This window comes from Chiloscyllium plagiosum, chromosome 17 (genome assembly GCF_004010195.1).
Source record: "Chiloscyllium plagiosum isolate BGI_BamShark_2017 chromosome 17, ASM401019v2, whole genome shotgun sequence".
Classification (NCBI taxonomy): domain Eukaryota; kingdom Metazoa; phylum Chordata; class Chondrichthyes; order Orectolobiformes; family Hemiscylliidae; genus Chiloscyllium; species Chiloscyllium plagiosum.
In genome coordinates this window covers 16,381,782-16,405,525 of record NC_057726.1, presented here as the reverse complement: position 1 = coordinate 16,405,525, position 23,744 = coordinate 16,381,782, and the positions used below count along the sequence as shown (strand labels likewise).

General features: G+C 40.5%; 1 protein-coding gene across 7 annotated transcripts; it reads right to left on the bottom strand.

The window, feature by feature from the left end:
- Positions 1-5,954: 5,954 nt before the first annotated feature.
- LOC122558245 lies at positions 5,955-20,927 on the bottom strand. 7 transcript variants are annotated; one of them, XM_043706608.1, is made up of 6 exons: positions 20,840-20,900; positions 16,113-16,159; positions 15,865-15,944; positions 13,379-13,543; positions 9,400-9,531; positions 5,955-6,220 (listed from the first exon to the last, which is right to left on the bottom strand). In XM_043706608.1, the coding sequence occupies exons 2-6, from the start codon at positions 16,118-16,120 to the stop codon at positions 6,084-6,086; spliced, it is 522 nt and encodes a 173-aa protein (XP_043562543.1). In that variant the 5' UTR covers positions 16,121-16,159; positions 20,840-20,900; the 3' UTR covers positions 5,955-6,083. The 7 variants fall into 7 exon arrangements, with proteins under 7 accessions (XP_043562543.1, XP_043562544.1, XP_043562546.1 ...); XM_043706609.1 differs by lacking the exon at positions 20,840-20,900 and adding an exon at positions 20,593-20,611; XM_043706611.1 differs by lacking the exon at positions 20,840-20,900 and adding an exon at positions 20,532-20,550.
- Positions 20,928-23,744: the final 2,817 nt, after the last annotated feature.

The window sequence follows — 23,744 nt, the reverse complement described above, 5'->3', positions numbered from 1 at the left end:
GTCCAGGTGAATTTGAGGTCGGGGTGGAAGGTGTTGGTAAAGTGGATGAACTGTTCAACCTCCTCGTGGGAGCACGAGGCAGCGCCGATACAGTCATCGATGTAGCAGAGGAAAAGATGGGGGGTGGTGCCAGTGTGAAGATAAGGCGTTGGGGACTGGGGAAGCGAAAATCATGGAGGAGGTGGAGGGCGTGGGTGGTGTCCTGAACGTAGGTGGGGTGTTCTTGGACTAAAGGGGGACAGGACCGTGTCGAGGTATGCAGAGATGAGTTCGGTAGGGCAGGAGCAGGCTGAGACAATGGGTCGGCCGGGGCATTTTACAAGCATATTACTAGTTTCAAAATGCCACCTCAGTAATTGAATTTGACAAAACAACTAAAGCAATAGCTGGAATATCAAATGTACTTTGTTAGTAATTAAGGAGCTTTACAGTTGCAAAGAATCTTGGTTGCATCACAAACAGAAGACCCACTCCAGATTTATACACTTTAGTTGGACATTAATATGAATTTATGTAGGATCTTTAATGTTAAAGACTTCCCAATGTATTTTGAAGAAGTAGAGGTACCAAGCTGAGCCAAGAAGAGTTACATTAAAAAAACTTGAGAATTTCTTTTTAATAGCAGCTTGTAGCGGAGGGACATCCAGTCCCTGTACACCTCCATCCCCCATCATGAAGGACTTAAAGCCCTCCGCTTCTTCCTTTCCCGCCGTACCAACCAGTACCCTTCCACTGACACCCTCCTTCTGGTCCTCACTCTGAACAACTGCTCTTTCCAATCCTCCCACTTCCTCCAAACCAAAGGAGTAGCCATGGGCACCCGCATGGGCCCCAGCTATGCCTGCCTCTTCATAGGATATGTGGAACTGTCCATCTTCCGCAGCTACACTGGCACTACCCCCCACCTTTTCCTCCACTACATTATTTGAAGCAGAAATTCCAGAGAGTAGGGATAAAACAATTTAAGGTTCCACCATCAGTGAAATTAAAGGAGTGGAAACCCATAGAAAACCAAAAATAACAAGGAGATAAGGCAAGACTTCACAAAGTTTCGGAGTACTGTCACCAAAGAGTCAACATCCAGTTTAGTTTAAAAATTCCATAGCCAACAAGGATTTTAAACTGATTGTGTTGTCAGAGAAGAAACCAGAAGAAATCATGTCATTAGGTAAAGTTAGTCAAACCTGAAAACAAAACGTGCTGGAGATCACAGTTCCATGGAGAGAAAGCAAGCTGATGTTTCGAGTCATCTAGACTCAGAATGTTAACTTATTTTCTTTCCCTGATGCTGCCTGACCTACTGTGATCTCCAGCATTTTTTGTTTTCAATTCAGATTCCAGCATCTGCAGTAATTTGCTCCTAGCCTCTCAAACTTGTTCTGCAATATTTGGTAGTAGGTGATTGGGACAGGAAGCTGTATTTTGCACCTTTGGACATCAACAATTGTGCATTGAAATTGAAGCTGCAACTGGCATATACCAGGAAGGGTTTCAGTGGTAAAGGGACTGAAGTCACAGAACCTTGCAGCTCATTATGCATGCGCTCACCTTTGGAAAGGGCTGTTATGCTTAGTCATATCCCATTTTTGTTTGCTCTAGCTATCTAAATCTCATGGATGTAAATTTGCTTGCTGAACTGGAAGGTTCGTTTCCAACATTTCGTTGCCATACTAGGTAACATCATGAGTGACCTCCAGCGAAGCGCTGCTGCTGTTATGTCCCACATTCTATTTATTTGTTTAGGTTTCCTTGGGTTGATGATATCAGTTCCTGTGTCGGTGATGTCATTTCCTGTTCTTTTTCTCAGAGGGTGGAATGCCATGTTTCTATCAACAAACACATCGATTTGGACCCCATCTAACACCCTCTGAGAAAAAGAACAGGAAATGACATCACCAACCCAAGGAAACCTTAAAAAAAATAGAAAGCGGGACATAACACCAGCGCTTCACCAGAGGCTCACTGAAGATGTTACTTAATATGGTGATAAACGTCTGAAAATGAACCTTCCAGTTCAGTGAGCAAACTTACATCCAGAACTCAACCTGAACTATAAATCTTCTCAAAACTCGTTCTCTAAATCTTGTCTTCAAGTACTTTTTCAAACAATTCATAGAATCAGCTTTCACCATATGTTAATTTGATCCTAAGATCCAATTTTTTTCTAGTCACAATAACTTTATCAGCTCTTTGGAAGTGAGACCAATGTTACAGTTTGTATTTAAAAAGGAAAGCAAGAATATAGTGAACCGCAACATACAAGGTCAAAACGAATAAAATCCATTCAACACAACTTCCAACAACAGAAAATTATCACTTCAATAGGATTATACTTCAAGCTGCTTTAGACTCTCATTTGGACATGAAGTCATTTCTATCTCATTTTATTCTTTAGATCAGAAAGTTGAAATAATTCATGTAGAAAACATTCCATTTTATAGCATGTTAGTGTTTTAAATACTATTTTAAATTCATTCTTGGAATCTGGCCATTCTTGGCATTTACTATCTATTTCTAATTGATCTTTTTGGAGGCTATCAGCTATGCTTTCACACTGTCCTGACATCTTCATTCATACATGCAGGACCTTTTGATACAGCATCCCTTTAGAATTGTACTGTTTTAAGTTACTTCCACATGCTTTCCCTACCAAAATTAATCAACTGTCATTTCTCCACATTAAATTTCATTTGTCATCTACCTGTCCATTCCACCAACTCATCCTTCTGAAGTACAATATGTTCCTCATTGCTTCCAAGATTTGTATCATCTGCAAATTTTGAAATTGAGCCCCTACATCATAGAACCACAAAGATTACAGCACAGAAATAAACTATTCAGCTCATTCCGTCTGCGCCTGCTGAACAAACTAGCCACCAGAGTGTAACAGTCTAAGTCATTAATACATCACGAAAAACATTGATCCCAATACTGAAACACCTCTCCGTTCCTTCTTGGAGCTTGCAAAGTATCTATTAACCACAACCTTTTTACCTGTCACTCAGCCAATTTTGCATTCTTGTTGATACTGCCCCTTTTTTTCCCATGAGGTCTAATTTTTTCTGTTGTGTCACTGTATCAAATGCCTTTTGGAAGTCCATGGACATAACATCAACAACATTGTCCCATCAACCCTGACTGTTTTCTTTTCAAAGCTCCAGCTAATTTAAAAAACCCTTAACAAATCTAAACTGATTTTCCTTAATTTCTCTCCATGTGTCCACGTCAATATTAACTTTGTCTTGAATTATTTTTAGTGTCTTGGTGTCAGTACAATCTTTACAGCACAGAATGAGGCCATTTGGCCCCATGTCCATTCCAGTCAAATATCCATCTATTCAATTTCTATTTTCCAGCACTGGCGTGTAGCCTTGTATGCTACAGCGTTTTGAATTTTTAATCTAAATAGCTCTTAAATGTCACGAAGGTTCCACCCTCTACCACCCTATCAAGCAGTGAGTTGCAGATACCCAAACCCCTCTAAACCTTCTACCCTAAAATTCTGCTCCAGCAGTGCTTCATCCAGAGGCTCACTGAAGATGTAACCTAGTATGGTGACGAAACGTCTGAAAAAATATCCATCTATTCAATTTCTATTTTCCAGCACTGGCGTGTAGCCTTGTATGCTACAGCGTTTTGAATTTTTAATCTAAATAGCTCTTAAATGTCACGAAGGTTCCACCCTCTACCACCCTATCAAACAGTGAGTTGCAGATACCCAAACCCCTCTAAACCTTCTACCCTAAAATTCTGCTCCATGGATGTAGGTTGCTCGCTGAGCTGGAAGGTTCATTTTCAGACGTTTCGTCACCATACTAGGTAACATCTTCAGTGAGCCTCTGGATGAAGCACTGCTGAGGTTTCCTGCTTTCTATTTATGTATCAACAAACATATTGACTTGGACCCCATTTACCACCCCCTGAGAAAAAGAACTTGAAATGACATTACTGTAGGAAATGAAGTCACCACATGAAATGACGTCACCAACCCAAGGAAACTCAAATATATAAATACAAAGCAGGAAACATCAGCAGTGCTTAGCCCGGAGGCTCACTGAAGATGTTACCCCTAGTATGGTGGTGAAATGTCTGAAAATGAACCTTCCAGCTCAGTGAGCAAACCTACATCCAGAACCTCAACCTGAGCTACAAATCTTCTCAAAACTTGCTAATTCTGCTCTATGGTTACTGACCCCTCTAATATGGGGAAATGTTTCACCCCATCTCCCCTGTGTTTGTGCCTTACAACTAAGTACTGTATACCTCAAGTCAGATTTCCTTCAGCCTTCTTTGTTTAAGGAAAACAACCCCAGTGTAAGTAGCCTCTCTCTGTCTTCAGAGTAGAATTGCTCTTAACAAGGCATAATCCTGGTGAATCTCTTCTATGCCCACTCTAGTGCAATCAGATTCAGCCTTTAGTGTGATGACTAGAGATACACATGTGCTCCAGGTGTGGCCTAATTAATGTTACATACAGCTTCACCATAACCACCTTGCTCTCATATTTGATACCTCCACTAATAAAGTAATCCAATGCCTTTCTAGTCACCTAATCTACCTTTCCTTCTGTTTTCAAGGATCTGTGGACATGCACAACAAGGTCCCTCTGAGTCTCTGTACTGCCCAAGGTCCTACATTCAACATGCACTCCCTTGCCTTGTTCATCCTCCCAAAAGCATCATGACACAAGTGTCAGCATTAAGTTGCTCAGCCTATCTGACTATTGTTCCTAGAAGTTACTCCACCACTGAAGTTAAACTGGCTGGCCTGTGGTTGTTCAGAGTGCATAGCTGCTGGGCTCAGCTCTGATATACTTTACAGTCAAATAACCTCTCTTGTACCTTGCATGGTACAATTTCGATGTTTAGAGGGTAAGAAATAAAACTCCTCGACATCACAATGTCCATCTAACCCACCAACATTATAAACATTCACAGAAGCATTTAGTGTCACTCCAAATTCTGCAATGTCAATGACTCACATCAAGCTGCTTCAATTGTTCTCATAGCTCAAAAGAAATTATTTACATTAAACAAATGAGAAAACAACCACCTTGCTTTCATCTCTGGCAATAGGACTTGGAACTGGCACCAAAACTGAAAGGAATTTCCCCTTCTACCATTATGTGGTGTTATAAAAAAAAGTTAGAGGATTTAAGTCAGTGGTTAGTTCAAGAAAAAGTCTTTAAACACATTGAAAAACCATGTAGAAAAACAGATTGAAGCATTTCAACTCTGTGGTCAAAAAACTGTAATAAAATACTTGGGTTTTGTTTATAGATTCTGCATCTTTAAGAGCCGTGAGGTTTTGCTGCAGCTCTACAAGTCCCTGGTGAGACCACACTTGGAATATTGTGTCCAGTTCTGGTCGCCCTACTATAGAAAAGATACAGAGGCTTTTGAGAGGGTGCAAAGAAGATTTACCAGGATGCTGCCTGGACTGGAGGGCTTGCCTTACGAAGAAAGGTTGAATAGGCTCGGACCTTTTTCTCTGGGGAGAAGGAGGAAGACAGGAGGCCTGATTGAGGTATACAAGATAATGAGCAAAATAGATAGGGTGAATAGCCACAGACTTTCCCCCAGGGCAGGATTGACTGGTACGAGGGGTCATAGTTTTAAGATATTAGGAGAAAGGTATGGAGGAGACATCAGAGGTAGGTTCGTTACGCAGAGAGTTGTGAATGCATTGAATGGGTTGCCAGCGGTGCTGGTGGAAGCAGGGTCATTAGAGACATTTAAACGACTGCTGGATATGCACATGGATAGCAGTGAGTTGAGGGGTGCGCAGGTTAAGTTATTATATTTTACATTAGGATTAAATCTCGGCACAACATCATGGGCCAAAGGGCTGTGCTTTTAACTTTAAATTTTTAAATTTTAATCTTGTCCATCTCATCCCTCTCAACCAAAGTTAGAACTACTGCTTTTTAAAAAGATTACTGCTCACAGACAAACTCACATGAACCAGTCAAATTTATTATCAAAATTTTGCAGTTTAACTCTAGACTGTTAAATTTACTTCCTAAACGCAAAAGCTAGTATTTAAATGTTAAACAAGTAATAGTTAAAACGTTCAGTGCATATTCATTTCTTCCATTTGTTGTGTTCATAATCCCATTTTGAAGCAAAGCCTTGAATTGGATTTATCCTCATGTCCACCATTCTCTTGGTCTGCTTAGCCTTCCATTCATTAGAAAAAGTGTGAGGAACATCCATATACACTGTGAATAGAAACACACATTAGACCACAGACAATAATGAGACTCTCCAGCTAGAATCTAACACTTCTAAAAGCTGTTCAGCCTTTTAATCAGAAGTTAAATGAGCATAATTGAGAAAGTTACGTATGACCTATTACTGAGATATTTGTATCATCGATAGTCAAAGGTGAGGTGCTGGTAGACTGGAGGTTGGCTAACATGGTACCACTGTATAAGAAAGGTGGTAAGGACAAGCCAGGGAACTTTAGACCAGTGAGCCTGACATCGGTGGTGGGCAAGTTGTTGGAGGGAATCCTGAGGGACAGGATGTACATGTACTTGGAAGGGCAAGGACTGATTAGGGATAGTAAACATGGCATTGTGCGTGGGAAATCACAAACCTGATTGAGTTTTTTGAAGTAACAAAGAGGATTGATGAGGGCAGAATGGTAGATGTGATCTACATTGACTTCAGTAAGGCTTTTGACAAGGTTCTCCATGGGAGACTGCTTAGCAAGGTTAGATCTCATGGAATACAAGGAGAACTAGCCACTTGGATACAGAACTGGCTCAAAGGTAGAAGACAGAGGGTGGTGGTGGAGGGTTGTTTTTCAGACTGGAGGCCTGTGACCAGTGGAGTGCTGCAAGGATTGGTGCTGGGTCCACTACTTTTCGTCATTTGTACAAATGATTTGGATATGAGCCTAAGAGGTATAGTTAGTAAGTTTGCAGATGACACCAAAATTGGAGGTGTAGTGGACAGCGAAGAAAGTTATCTCAGATTATAACAGGATCTTGATCAGATGGGCCAATGGGCTGAGAAGTGGCAGATGAAATTTAAATTAGATAAATTTGAGGTGCTGCATTTTCGGAAAACAAAGCATAGCAGGACTTATCCACATAATGGTAAGGTCCGAGGAAGTGTTGCTGAACAAAGAGACCTTGGAGTGCAGGTTCATAGCTCCTTGAAAGTGGAGTCGCAGGTAGATAGGATAGTGAAGAAGGCGTTTGGTATGTTTTCCTTTATTAATCAGAGTATTGAGTACAGGAATTGGAAGGTCATGTTGCGGCTGTACAGGACATTGGTTAGGCCACTGTTGGAATATTGCGTGTAATTCTGGTCTCCTTCCTATCGGATAGATGTTGTGAAACTTGAAAACGTTCAGAAAAGATTTACAAAGATGTTTCCATGGTTGGAGGATATGAGCTATAGGGAGAGGTTGAATAGGCTACGGCTGTTTTCCCTGGAGCGTCGGAGGATGAGGGGTGGTCTTACAGAGATTTATAAAATCCTGAGGGGCATGGATAGGATAAATAGAGAAGGTCTTTTCCCTGGAGTGGGAGAGTCCAGAACTAGAGGGCATAGGTTTAGAGTGAGAGGGGAAAGATAGAAAAGAGACCTAGGGGCAACCTTTTCCACACAGAGGGTGGTACATGTGTGGAATGAGCTGCCAGAGGAAGTGGTGGAGGATAGCACAACTGCAAAATTTAAAAGGCATCTGGATAGGTATATGAAAGGTTTGGAGGGATATGGTCCAGGTGGTGGCAGATGGGACTAGATTGGGTTGGGATATCTGGTCAGCATGGACAGGTTGGACAGAAGGGTCTGTTTCCATGCTGTACATTTCTGTGACTCTATATAGATATGTAATTCCTCTGCTTGGAAATCTTGCCAGCTTGTTAGTGATTTGACCTTTACCAATGGTAGCATTTCAATTTGTTTTATTATAGGCATGTTTATTTCATAAAGCACATGTGTCACTACAGCAAAGGAAAGGAATATTGACAGTTTTATACAATAGAAAATGTTGCCAGTGATTTTGATTTGATGTGATGTATTGTAGTCATGTAAAAGAGACCTAAGGGGCAACTTTTTCAAGCAGAGGGTGGTACGTGTATGGAATGAGCTGCCAGAGGAAGTGGTGGAGGCTGGTATAATTGCAACATTTAAGGGGCATTTGGATGGCTATATGAATAGGAAGGGTTTGGAGGGATAAGGCCGGGTGCTGGCAGGTGGGACTAGATTGGGTTGGGATATCTGGTCTGCATGGACGGGTTGGACTGAAGGGTCTGTTTCCACGCTGTACATCTCTAGGACTCTATGTTTGCGTTAGTACAGTGAAAAGCTTTGTTTGCAAGCGCTACAGGCAGATCAATGTAAGCAGGGGCATAGAGATCATAGGGTGTTTAGAAAGAGTGACGCATACAGGCAACAATGCATAGGAGATGCATAGGAGAAGCAATATTAACAAGCTCAACATTATTTGAAATTAGAGAGTCCATTCATCAATCTAATAACAGCAGGGAAGAAACTGGTCCTGAACCTGTTGGTGCATGTGCTCAAGCTTCTGTATCTTCTGCTTGACGGAAGAAGTTGTAGGAGATTGTTACTGGTGTGGTTGTGATCCTTGATGATGTTGATATTGCAGCCTTTCTGCGGCAATGAGAAGTATAAATGTTCATATTCCTAACTCGATGACATTTTCATATGCCCAGACATTTGGAAATAGAATGAAGTCTTTGTCATTGAAATGATGCAGAATTACTACAGAGAATATACAGCACATACCCAACCCAGCTCAACAATCCATGTCAGCATTAATGCTCCAACGTGGCCTCAACAATCAGCACAACCTACCACTCCCTGATCTGCTGTACAATCTCCCTTAACCAATCTGTGGCTTAAAAATTTCATTTACACAGAAAATGTGGTGTACTGTGACATGACAAGCCGTCCACAGCCTAAGGCTAATGCTCCGGAAACATAGCTTCAAATCTCTCCAAGGCAACTGGTGGAACTTGAATTCAATTAATAAAGCTCTGGAATTGCAAGCAAGTCACAGTAATGGTGAGCATAAAACTACTGACTGTCATAAAAAGTGATTCGGTTCACTAAAATCCTTTTAGGGAAGGAAATCTGCCATTGTATCTTGGTCTGGCCTGCAAGGGACTCAGATATAACAATGCCTGATTTTTACCTGACCTCTGAAATGGTCTAACAAGCCACTCAGTTCAAAGACAGTTGACGATGGACAACACTATCATCCCAGGAAAATAATGAAGAAAAGTAAAATTTGAAAAATGCCTTGATTTGTAAGCAAACTGCAGTGTTAAACCACTCTTCCCAATACTAGGTATCATTCAGTGCCACCATTTACATAACTTCACTAATCTTATGCAGCTGACTTAGCTTCACTTACCATACACTCTCTGCCAGGCAAAATACAGTCCAGTTAAACCTAACAGGAATAAAGTTCCACCAATAACAGATTTCCATTCATTTGATCCCTCGTCTATTTCCACAAAGCTTTGGTGAAAGCGAATGCGATATACTGAAGAAATAAACAAAAACTATCTGAATAAGAATTTGGTTAGAGCTTTAATATAAGTGAACAAAATGAGAAAACATTTGATGAAATAATAAGAAACTGCTTCCGACGGCAGTCAGAAACCATTGGACGCCTTATTTACCAGATGAACGAGAGCCACAAAGAGAAGTTATTTTGTAATGCAGCACATTATGAGCTGGAACATACTGCCTGAAAGGATGGTGGAAGCAGATTTAATAACTTTCAAATGCAAATAGGATAAATAATAAAGGGGAGAAGGTTGCATTGCTGAAGAAATAAGGCAATGGGAATAGGACTACCCCAAAAACAATTTCAGGGAGCCAGCACAGGTGCACTGGATCAAATGACCATCTTTAGTTCTGCATTATTCTAGACTTAAAACCAAAATACAATAAAGTATAGTTACACAATCAATATGTTCTGAAGACTGAACTTCATTCACTTCCACCTGCTTGTTGAAGTTATTTTATTTGTGTGCCAGGCTACTAGAAACGAAAAGGCCATGCGTGAGTCAGGTATTGCACTTGAGAAGAGATGGAGAAGAATTTTGCATTGTGTCTCAATGTAAGGGCTCTTCACTTTGAAGAATCAATTAATTATCACCAAAAGCCCTGGAACAAGTTCATAACCATTGCCCAATACACTATTTCCACTGGGTGAGGGTTCTAGAATTAGGGGGAATAACCTGACAATTAGGGCTAGACCATTTGGGAGCAATATTAGAAAGCACTTCTACACAGAAAGGGTGATAGATACTTTGAACACTATTTCACAATTGGCAATGGAGGCTAGGTCAGTTGTCACTTGGAAATCTGAGCTAGACAAATTTTTGTCAAGCAAAGGCCTTAAACAATATAGGCCAAAAGCAGATAAATGGAGTTATAAATCAGCAATAACCTTATTGAATGGAAGAACAGGCTTGAGCAGCTAAATGGTATACTTTTGTTCCTATACACCTAATTCTTAGAACCACAAAGGAGAAAGAACTTTAGAGAGGCAAACAAAAAATGCAATGGATTTTAAAAATCAGCTGCCACACAAATATTTCAAAATAAAATGGGATGTAACCAAGTAATTGTCTTTTTTTAATTTCATATTTCAGTTATGATTTGGAAAGAAGCCTGAAAATTAAACATCAAATTAAGGATACATTTGACTGATGAAAAGGGGTAGAAAGGTAGGACACAAATAAGTATTCAGATACTTAGCACAATATCAACAAGAATGAAGGGCGATCCTTTTGAAAGAAAATTTTTAAGATGCTTAATGCTTGATCATTCATCTGACTGGGAAGCATAGAACAGTCTCACAATAAGGAGTCAGCCACTTCCTATTGACATCAGAGCAAATTCTTTTCTACCACAGAGAAGTGTGCATACTTGGTTATTGGGTATATTTAATGACTGAGATCAATGACTATTTGGAAACCACTGACAATAAGGAACAAGGGAATCGTGCAAGAAGGTGGAGATGAAGCAGGCCAGTCGTAGTATATTGAATGGGCGAAAAGACTCAAAAGGCTGCATCGCCTATGCAAGTTTCTACTTCTTATGTTATTAATCTCATGTCTGCATGTTCCACGTTAATTGCCTCCAACCTACAACATGTGGACTGCAATGATTCAAGAAGGCAGCTCACCACCACTCTCTCAATAGAAACTTGAGACAGGCAATAAAATGCTGAACAGCCAGCAACGTCCACGTCCCACGAGTGAATAAAAACAATGGTTTGCAGGACAGTTAAAACATCAACTTTGATTAAAATGAATCCTATCTGAATATTATTGGAGTGATGAACTGAGTGGAGGATCAACTGTAAAACATTGACAAGATTATCAAAAATTATTTTGGTTGTGGTCATTGTTCTGTTTAAATACACAGCTTTAACATTCTGCACTTAGTATTGAAAATCATCTGTATACCTGCAGTTATTCAAATATAATATATATAATTCATTGAGCTTGAGCAATTTTAAGGCCTATCAATCTTAATTCCAAGCCTAGTTAGCGGGCTACGAGGTGCAGGACGAGGAAAATTCACAGTAACAGAAATGGAAATACTTTGAAGACAGTGCATTGTTCTTGAAACCATCAGCACATCATCGATAGGCTGACTGCTGTCATTCAACTCTGTGAAATTCTCTGAACTTAGATTCAGAGTCATAGAGATGTACAGCATGGAAACAGACTCTTCGGTCCAACTCGTCCATGCCAACAGATATTCTAACCTAATTTAGTCCCATTTGCCAACACCTGGCCCATATCCCTCTAATCCCTTCCTATTCGTAGATCCATCCAAATGCCCTTTAAACGTGGCAATTGTACCAGCCTCCATCACCTCCTCTGGCAGCTCATTCTATACATGCACCATCCTCTGCATGAAAAAGTTGTCCCTTAGGTCTCTTTTATATCTTTCCCCTCTCACCCTAAACCTATGCCCTCTAGTTCTGGACTCCCCAACCCCAGAGAAAAGACTTTGCCTATTTATCCTATCCATGCCCCTCATTATTTTATAAACCTCTATAAGGCCTCCGTCACTGCAGGAAAAACAGCCCTAACTTATCCCAAGAATACTTAATACTGTCTAATGAATCTACCCCAAAATAGTACTATGATGCCAGGTGATGATGGATTGAACTTCTGTAATGTCTCCACAGTCAAATAGCCCATCAATCATCGAGACTCACAAAGAAGAACTTGGTCAATTAAGGTTCAGTAGAGACAGACACAGCAAACTGACTATGATGACTAATTAAGCTTGCCTACTGGAATGGGTCTTATGGCACAATGATATTGCCCCTGTTTCTGGGCTACAAGTTACAAGTTCAAGACCCACCCTGGCCCCAGAGATGTGCCAAAGTATGTCCCAATACACTGGATAAAAATATATCAAGCAATCAGGGAATGTGGCACAGTGGGCCAGAAGGTCCAGGTTCAACTCCTAATTATCCCAGATGTATGTCGAAGCAGGTCGATTAACTTTCGTGGTGAAGATCTGGATCTCTAACTGTCAATCAGGGAATGAAACTTTCAGGGTAGCAATATTTAGAGTTGTGTCATAACATGTCCAAACAGGCTGATAATTTTAAATACAGAAACATTTATTGACACAAAAGCAGAAATTGATGGAAAACTCAGCCGATCTGGCTGCATCTGGAGACAGAGTTAACAGAATGACTTCTGACGAAGGGTGGCTAGACTCAAAACTTTAACCCCGTTGTACCCCACAGATGCTGCCAGGCCTGCTAAGTTTCTCCAGCAATTTTTGTTTTTATTTCAGATTACTAACAGATTTTTGTCTTATTTTAGTGAAACATTTACTGACACTGGAGTTGGGTAATAGAGATAGGACCTATACAGTTATGGTATTTCACTCTGAACAAATCTAAAACTGAGTAAAGACTGACTTCTATCTATTTCTTCACCAAATAGATATCAGAAATTTGACATCTGAGTCAGGTTTGTGCCTACAAAGATTTCTCAGCACCTTCAGGCATGGTGAAAACAATCGATAACTTTAAAATGCTTCCATTGCCAGTGAATGAGGCTCAAGACATACTAACATGAGCTTTCAGATCTTGATTCTGGATATTAATAATTCAAGTAAACAGATCTCTTACTTGAGTATATTCATGTCCTGTACTAATCAAAGCCACCTAGCAATCCATGCAGTCAAATCATAGGTGAATGGAGCAAAATCAGTCTCCATCCTCTCTTGCCCCACATTCTCCTCCATAATTAATTACTCCGCATTCTCCCTCCTCAACTACTCCCACTAATCAGACAGGTTCAATACCAACATGCAGTTTATACATCATTTCAGTTACTTACACTTCAGCTTCTCATCAGTGGAAAGAGAAACCCAAGAACTTTTCTCCTTCTCCTTCAGGGACTTTTGCTCTCTGGACAGTTGTTCCACAAAGTCAACAGCAGTAAGTGGTTCACATTTACGATCATAGTAAGGTGAAAGTGAACATGCTCCAATCTTTGCTACACCTACAGAAAACCAGGACATTTCTCAATTACATCAGCACACAATAACATTAAACACAGGCATACACACCCATAAAGGAAAATCATTGTTAAAAATATTTCTGATCACCTCATGGGTTTCCTTCTGTAGTATTTTTATAAATCTCTGTAAATCTTGGTTAAATATGCTGAAACCAGTTACTGATCATACAGTTCAGTATTCACATCACTTGCAAAGAGTGCTAAGCAAAAGCCTCTGGCTAAATTATAATTTAGTGACTAGTTTCACTTGCGTTTTATCATCTGCTATATTCAGTCTAAAAGTTAATGATTGTAGTGATTTTCCTGCTATTTGTGTTTTTGATAAGATTGTATTTTGATAAGAATGCTAGAGTTTCTGATCTACATTTACAATCAAAATATGGATTTCCAACAAGTTCAGGTTTCCTTAACACACTAAAAATATAATGGAGCGTACAATATAGAAAAGGGCTTGAAAAGTCAATTTAATTTAAATGTAAAACTTGATGTTTTCCACATTGTGCTAATACATACAAGATTTTTAAAAAAGGACTGAAAGAGGAAGATATTTAGAATGAAGAAGAGTAATCACTTTTAGTATCCAGACAGGTAAATGTGGTAAAACAATTGAAACAGGAGAATATAGGCAGAACACTATAATATATGTTGAGATAATGGTTTTGTCAGTCCACATTTAGATTACTTAATTCTGTGCACTGCACTGCACAAAAGCACTGAAGCACATTTAGCATACATTTCAAAAGGTCCACAAAAGGACAAAATTTATTGCAATTACAATGATGACAAACTGGATTTCGTGATTAGAGATGTTCAAGGATTACTGTCTAAAACGGAAAAGTAAAGGTGGTCCCTAGCAGTTTGCATGAAAGATGAAATAGTGCAGATAAGAATCCAGCAACCACACCTTGACGGCATTTTAAATTAGTATTTGGAAACCCAGCTTTGAACATCTGGCTAATGAAGTAGATACAAAATTATTAGAGACATACTCTGTGCAATTGGATACTGCAGAGTTAAAATATTCAAACAGATGTCTAGTCCTTGTGAGTATATTACTTTTCAGGTCTGTCAACAGAATAATTTCTTTTAAACACGGGTACCATTCTCATGATGCACTTATTGCAAATTTAAGATTAGGATGTTAGCTGTGCATGTGGTAGGAGTTGAGTGATGTTAATCCTGTCGTAGATAGTATTTCAACTCCAAAAGACAATGTAAAGGGTTCTCAATAAGACTCAGACAAGCTTACGCACCCACATACTGACTCAAAATACTTACAAAGGCTACACAAAAATTACAGCATCTTCATAGCTGCACAAAAAACAAAAGCACTGCACATTTAATCACCTGCCCAAATTAAAACCATTGAAGAGTATTAGCAGTACAAAGATAAACTATTTCCACTGTTTGAAGATTCTAGAACTAAGAGGCCAAACCTAAAAATTAGGGCCAGACTGTTCAGGGGAGGAGTTAAGAAACACTCCGACACAGAAGGGGTAGGGGCGGCAGTGGTTTGAAACTCTCTTCCACAAATAACAGTTGATGTTAGATCAGTTATTAATTTTAAATTAGAGATAGATTAAAGTTTTGTTACTAAAGGATATGAGCCAAGGTGAATTATACGGAGTTGGGCCAATATGGAATTAAGCTATGGATCGGCCATGATCTCATTGAATGGAGGGACAGACTTGAGGGGCTGATTGGCCTGCTCCTAAGTACCACTGTTTCTGCTATAAAGATTAGCAATTGTAAGGTTATCTTTTTTTCAAATCAAAACACATTTCAAACTTTCAGCACAGCTATAATTCACTCGCTGAACACTGACATAAGTATACAAATTTTGACTGAATAAAGTTAGCTAAACACTTTGACTATTGATCCAAGCTCTACACAACTGGCTCCTTGTTTCAATTTAGGCATCTTTTCAAAAAGGTTAGGCACAGAAATATCTAGACTGATTTTGATGCAAATATTCTGCAACTGCTCCTTCACAAAGTGAAAGGAGAGGTATCACAGTAAATTCTGAATAGCTGAAAGTTACCTGGCAAAGGTCAACAAAATATTATAAAATGTGGTATCACCCAAAACATAATCAATTTTATGGTATATAGACAATATACATTGTATTAAAACCAAACAAACCTTATTGAAATCTTATCTGTTACCGAAACATGCAACACTATATAAGTTATGAATTAAGACAAAGAATCAGCAATGGAGATTCAGAATGTGCAATCAATATTGGATCATCTAATGTAGCACTAGAATTTAGATCCTCCAACCACAATTGTTTTACAACTTACTATGTCCACGGGCTTGGATACAAACAGAAGTAGAAATCCCACACTTGGTGATCAGGCTCAGAGCTCTTGAAGCCAACATTCTGCAAAGATTTTACAAAGGACATTTGTCAGAGTCGTGTGTCTGTCAGTGACACAATAGTACGTTTTATAAAGTAAAAGTCTGAAGCATCAAGTACACCACGTAATTCCAGTTCCAAACTACCAACGCTTTAACAATTCACAAGCAAGGCCAAAGTTCTAAAGATCACCTTTTCATAAAAAAGTGGAAGACCAATGTTGAGAAATGAACATTCACCTGTAAAACCAAAACTCAACATATTAAATACATCCAGTCACATTCATAATTCCAAGTTTCTTCCATTAACGAAATAGTCATAGAGATGTACAGCATGGAAACAAACCTTTCAGTCCAACTCATCCATGCTGACCAAATATCCTAACCTAATCTAGTTCCATTTTCCAGCAATTGGCTCAGATCCCACTAAACTCTTCCTATTCATATATCCATCCAGATGCCTTTTAAATGGTGTAATTGTACCAGCCTCCACCACTTCCTCTGGCAGCTTATTCCACATACACACCACTGTCTGCATGAAAACGTTGCCCCTTAGGTCCCTTTTATATCCTTCCCCTCTCACCCTGAACCTATGTAAACAAAGGCTGGAGCGGTCAGGAAACACTCATCGTACTGAAACCTGGGATTGAACCAGGGACCAGTAAATCTTTAGTCTAACACTCTCCCACGTCAAATTTTGCACCTTAACAACTTCATTGCAAGAGTTGTAAGCTGTAGAGCTAAAGATCATTATTGACATTTATCAATTACATATAACCCCTCAGAGATTAAGTGTAATTAATAATGGTTGAAAGTAATGTAAGGGACAGAGAAACCTCTCACAGCCTGACCACAATCACTTCCTCGATTGTCCTCCCTTCTAAATTCAGAGAAATCTTCCAGTTTTACTGCAGACTACTTAACCATGGTCACATAGCAAAGTAAAGGTATATGTAAATACACAAAAATATAACACACATAAGCATATAGATTAATAAACGTCAAATGCAATTCTTGCAAGGTAACTTTATGTTAGCAATAGACATCTGCAGCAGAGTTGTAAACAAAACCCTGTATTGACTTATGGATAATTTTAGACAGACACCCATGCTAAAGTGAAATTATATTGTAACGTTCCTGTACAAGTGTGTCCAGTTTAATCATTTCACCAAAAGATCTACTGTAATAAACTATTATAATTATTTGATTCTGTGATTTTTCATTTCCCAATTTACATGTAATTCATTTGAACTGACACTTGGTAGACTAGACCACAATCATTAAAAAAGGTACTATAATAAAGACAGAGGTAAATAATCCTGTAAAATTAACATCCATCATGGTTGTAGGGCAACAAAGCAAAATTAAATTGCAAAATGCATGCCAGCAACAAATAAGCAATAACTGCACAGAAGAATTCCTGATTCAATGTGTGGATGTACCTACTAGAGAAAGTGCAAAACCTGATCTACTCTTGGGAAATAAGGCAGGGAAGATGACTGAGGTATCAGTGGGGAACCACTTTGGGGCCAGCGACCATAATTCTATTGGTTTTAAAATAGTGATGGAAAAGGATAGACCAGATCTAAAAGGTGAAGTTCGAAACTGGAGGAAGGCTAATTTTGACGGTATTAGGCAAGAACTTTCAAAAGCTGATCGGGAGCAGATGTTCGCAGGTAAAGGGATGGCTGGAAAATGGGATGCCTTCAGAAATGAGTCCAGAGACGGTATATTCCTGTTAGAATGAAAGGAAAGGTTGGTAGGTCTACGGAATGCTGAATGACTGAATAAATTGAGGGTTTAGTTAAGAAAAAGAAGAAAGCATATGTCAGGTATAAACAAGATAGATCGAGTGAATCCTTAAAAGAATATATAGGCAGTAGGAGTATACTTTGTGGGCGGCACGGTGGCACAGTGATTAGCACTGCTGCCTCACAGCGCCAAAGACCCGGGTTCAATTCCCGTCTAATCTAAACTTAAGAAGGAAATCAGGAGGGGAAAAAATGGGACATGAGATAGCTTTGGGAAATAGAGTTAAGGAAAATCCAAAGGGTTTTTACAAATGCATGAAGGACAAAAGGGTAACTAGGGAGAGAATAGGGTCCCTCAAAGATCAGCAAGGCGGCCTTTGTGTGGAGCTGCAGGAGATCTGGGCGATATTAAACGAGTATTTTGCATCAGTGTCACTGTGGAAAAGGACATGGAAGATATAGAACATAGCGAAACAGATGATGACATCTTGAAAAATGTCCATATTACAGAGGAGGAAGTGCTCGATGTCTTGAAACACAAGAATAGGTACATTCCCAAGGACCTGATCAGGGACGCCCTCAAACTCAGTGTGAAGCTAGGGAAGTGATTGCTGGGCCCCTCGCTGAGATATTTGTAGCATTGATAGTCACAGGTGAGGTGCCGGAAGACTGGAGGTTGGCTGACTTGATGCCACTGTTTAAGAAGGGTGGTAAGGACAAGAGAACTATAGATCAGTGAGCTTGACGTTGGTGGTGGGCAAGTTGTTGGAGGGAATCCTGAGGGACAGGATGTATATGTATTTGGAAAGGCAAGGACTGATAGTCAACATGGCTTTGTGCATGAGAAATCATGTCTCACAAACTTGATTGAGTTTCTTGAAGATGGAACAAAGAGGATTGATGAGGGCATAGGGGTGGACGTGATCTATATGGACTTCAGTAAGGCATTCGACAAGGTTCCCCATGGGAGACTGATTAGCAAGGTTAGATCCCATGGAATACAGGGAGAACTAGCCCTTTCGATACAGAACTGGCTCAAAGGTAGAAGACAGAGGGTGGTGGTGGAGGGTTGTTTTTCAGACTGGAGGCCTGTGACCAGTGGAGTGCCACAGGATTGGTGCTGGGTCCATTACTTTTAGTCATTTATATAAATTATTTGGATGTGAACATAGGAGGTATAGTTAGTACGTTTGCAGATGACACCAAAATTGGAGGTGTAGTGGACAGCAAAGAAGGTTACCTCAGATTACAATGGGATCTTGATCAGATGGGCCAATGGACTGAGGAGTGGCAGATGGAGTTTAATTCAGATAAATGCAAGGTGCTGCATTTTGGGAAAGTACGTCTTAGCAGGACTTATGCACTTAATGGTAAGGTTCCAGGGAGTGCTGCTGAACAAAGTGACCTTGGAGTGCAGGTTCATAGCTCCTTGAAATTTGAATTGCAGGTAGATAGGATAGTGAAGGCGGCATTTGATATGCTTTCTCTTATTGGTCAGAGTATTGAATACGAGTTGGGAGGTCATGTACAGGACATTGGTTAGGTCACTGTTGGAATATTGTGTGCAGTTCTAGTCTCCTTCCCATTGGAAGGATGTTGAGAAACTTGAAAGGGTTCAGAAAAGACTTACAAGGATGTTGCCAGGGTTGGAGGATTTGAGCTTTAGGGAGAGACTGAATAGGGTGGGGCTGTTTTCACTGGAGCATCGGAGGCTGAGGAATGACCTTATAGAGGTTTATGATATAATGAGGGGCATGGATAGGATAAACAAAGTTTTCCCTGGGGTGGGTGAGAGGGGAAAGATATAAAAGAGATCTAAGGGGCAACTTTTTCACACAGAGGGTGGTACATGTATGAAATGAGCTGCCAGAGAAGTGGTGGAGGCTGGTACAACTGCAACATTTAAAAGGCATCTGGATGGGGATATGAATAGGATATGGGCCGGGTGCTAGCAGGTGGGACTAGATTGGGTTGGTATATCTGGTCGGCATAGACGAGTTGGACAGAAGGGTCTGTTTCCGTGCTCTACATCTCTATGACTCTATGAGGAAGAAGCAGATATTTGGAGTAGACTTTATCATTTCAGTGTACTTTCTTTCTAAATCAAAAAAAGGCTGCAGTATTGTGTTGGGCAGCACTGCCTACCTACACCTGTTTCTATGACTTCTACTGGGGCTGTTGTAGACAACTCATGTTACCAGCATCTAGGGTGAAAGGTCAAAGTGCACATAATAGATGATCCATTGGCTATGCCTGCAACTTAACCTCAATAAAATATCAAAAGATTAATAAATATTTCAAATGTCAACTGCTAATTATGTAATGAATTCTAGTTTGAAGATTTAAAATAATCCTGACAAATACTTATGCTCTGCTCTCAAATCTTGATATTGATCTACTGCACTCCAACCTTGTTATTAGTCGATAATTGTACTGAAAGTATTGTCATTCTTTCAAACATTATCTGTCCAGAAAACCCGCTGACATCAGATTAGCCTGAGGGAACTAAGGAATGATTATATCAGATGAGCGGGGTTTCAGAAAAATAATAATATTTGGTCCATCTCATGATAAACACCTCAGTGCTGGAGAGAGAAAAATACATTTGGCTCCGTAATTCCTTACATTAATACCGACATGTACATCCTGATTTAAGTCGTTAAAGGCTGCAAGAAAAGACAGACAAGCTCAATGGCAAATACATAGTTTCACTGAGTGCGATGGGACATCCTCGGGGGATTCCAGATGTCAAACTGATAAAACTTTTGTGGACCACTTCCAACACCGTTGTGTGACCGACGCTGTGCACATTGCTGCTGCTGTTGCCTCACCCAGTGCCCAGTATAACTAACCTCCCTCACCCTGACATAATCGATGTGTTTGGGGCGGGGTTATTTCAGTTTAATTGCAGTCGGCCCCCACCGTGCTGAAGCCGCAGAGTTACTGCCCTCATTGGCAGACCTTGTGAAACGGGGCAGTCAGGTCACTCATCACCCGCTCAATGTCCCTCCCTGGGTCAGACAGGCCCATCCCAATCTCCCAATCTCCCAACCCCAACGCCCCACCCCTACGCCTGAGACCCTGCTCCAGCGGCTCCCGAAGGCGGGAGGGCGGACACCGCCGCCGCTAGGCCGAGGCCCCGGACGGGCAGAGAGAGGCGGTCACTCACTCGAGCGATCAGTCACCACAGCAACGGGAAAGCAAGTTACCGCGGGCGGAACTGACGCCACCCCGCAGGAAGTCAGGGTCAAATGGCGTCCCAGGCGGCAGGCAGCAGTTCAGGGAGCGAACAGTAGGGGGTGTATGTTGCGCACACATTCAAATGCACAATGTATGTGGACTAGTGAGATTTCACCATATAGGGTGTATATGGACTGGGTGTGAGATTTCACCATATAGGGTGTATATGGACTGGGTGTGAGATATCCTTATAAAGTGTGTATATGGACTCAGTGTGAAATATCCACATAAAGGGTGTATACGGACTGGATGTGAGATATCTTCATAAAGTGTGTATACAGAGTGGATATCAGACACTCCTATAAAATGTGTTTCTGGACTGGATGTCAAACATCCCCATAAAATATCTGCAAGGTTCGGGTGTATGATATCTTCATACACTGTGTACGTGGCCTAGATGTGAGATATCCTTATAAAGTGTGAATATGGACAGGGTGTGAGATTTCCTTACAAAATGTGTCAGTGGACTGGGTGTGAGATATCCTCATACAGAGTGTGTATGAACTGGGTGTGAGATATTCTTATCCAGAGTGTGCACACCATTGGGAATGAGATGTTCTCATCCAGAGTGTGTACATGCACTGGGTGGGAGATATCTTCATACAGAATGTATATGGACTGAGTGTGAGATTCCTGAAGATTCTCCTGCTCCTTGGATGCTGTCTGACCTGCTGCACTTTTCCAGCAACACATGTTTCAGTTCTGAGTGTAAGATATCCCCATACAGAGTGAGTACATTCCTTGGATGTGATATATCCTCTTGTAGAGCATGTATGTGGACTGGGTGAGAAATATATTCACGCAGTTTATAGGCATTGGGTGTGAGAGATCATTATGCATTGTGTATATGGATTGGGTGTGAAATCTTGTCATAAAGTATGTATGCAGTGACTGTGAGAGATCCTCATCCATGTTTCCTTGGCAGGAGAGACTAGCATCCGAGGACACAGCCTCAGGGTAAAAGGAAGATCCATCAGAACAGAGATAAGGAGAAACTTCTTTGGACAGAGCGGTGATTCTGTGGAATTCATCGGCGTAGAAGGCTGTGGAAGTCAGGTCATTGAGTCTATTTAAAAGAGAGATAAATAGGTTCTTGATTGTCAAGGGGATCAACTGTTACAGAAAGAAAGCGGGAGAATGAGGTTGAGAAACTTTTACAGCCATGATTGAATGGTAGAGCACACTCAATGGGCTGAATGGCCTAATTTCCACTCCTATGTCTTATGGTCTTACATCCAGAATGTATGTACATCAAGAAAGAGATGGATAGAGCTCTTAGAGATAGTGGGATCCAGGATTATGGGGATAAGGCAGGATACTGATTGTGGATGATCAGCCATGATCATAATGAATGGTGGTGCTGACTCGAAGGGCCGAATGGCCTCCTCCTGTACCTGTAGTCTATTGTATGTGGACTGGGTGTCAGATATCCTCATCCAAATTGTGTATGTGCACTGGCTTTGAAAAAGCCTCATCAAGTGTATATATGACAGGGTGTGAGATTAAAATTAAATGTTATTGTCATGTGTACTCAAGTATAGGAATACAGGAGTACAGTGAAGAGAGCAGACACATTGCCAATCTTCAGCATCATCTTAGTTACAAAACCAGAATTTAAAAACAACACAATTTTTATTTGATAAAAGAGCCATAAGGTAAGAAAACATCCAGATCAGAAAGTCTAAAGACTTATCTCCATGAAGGTATTTGGAAAACTCATCCACCATGCAGGCAACCAGGACTAGCCTGGAGGCTGTCGTCATTACACAAAAGGTCCCCTATTGCTGCCAATGTTGTTCTGCCACCCGGGAAGCCACTGTCTCCCATCATGCCACCACCTCCAACTGCCGGGAGGCTGCCAATCCATGCACATCCCGGTCTCACTGCAGTGCCAATGCCACTGAATCACTGCAAAAGTCTTTAAAGAAAAGAAAACAAAGAGAAAAGTAAAGAAAAAGAGCAGAAGTTAAAAACAAAGTAACATAAAAAAGGAATGCAGGCAGGACTGTACAAGACCTGGGCTCAGCCCTGTTATTCCGACGCCATCTTGAATGATATCTTCAAACAGCATTTATATGGACTGGGTGTGAGATATCCTCATACAATGAGTATATGGACTGGGTGTGAGATAGCCTCATACAGAGTGTCTATAGGACTAGGGGTAAGAAAGCTTCATATTGTGTGTATAGACTGGGTGTGAGATATCTTTACATAGCATGCATATGTTCTTGGTGTGAGAAATATTCATACCAAGTTTATATGGACTGGGAGTGAGATATTCTTGTACACAATGTTACGATCTGGGTTTGAGATGTGTGAGTGGAGTGAGTATGTAATATCCTCACCATCTGTATGTGGGACTGAATATAACAGGATGGTTATATGTTTAAGACAGATCAAGCGTCAGTTAAATTACTGTGACAATGTATGGAGTTGAGTGCAGATGTTAGAAAATGTAATGATTAACACTGTGTATGTAAACTATGTAAGCATTGACTCATGAAAGGAATGGGTCAGACCAGCAATGGTGAATACATATGTGGACGCTGATGGGATAAAAAGGGTGAAATGTAACTGTATTGTTGCATCTTAATTCCTACACTGTACCAGAATGGTGAACCACTAAGAATCTACAATGTTGATGGGAAAAAGTGGCCAACTTCAGAGGAACAATTGCTGTGAACAACAGAGCCAAGCACTGCTCATTAAGCAGGAATTTGGTGATGTGGGGCTGCCTAAGACTGCTTGACCTTTGTGGTTATCAAGACTTCTAAATTAAAGAAAGAAGGCAGAACAGTGAGACAGATGTATCTTTTCTATACAACCCTTGGATG

What these genes read in the sequence shown, in the direction of transcription:
- LOC122558245 (XM_043706608.1), bottom strand. An exon ending in TATCCAAGCCCGTGGACATA is followed by an intron (nt 13,544 to 15,864) that starts GTAAGTTGTAAA and finishes GGTTTTCTGTAG; the next exon opens with GTGTAGCAAAGATTGGAGCA. An exon ending in TGCCTGGCAGAGAGTGTATG is followed by an intron (nt 6,221 to 9,399) that starts GTAAGTGAAGCT and finishes TTCTATTCACAG; the next exon opens with TGTATATGGATGTTCCTCAC.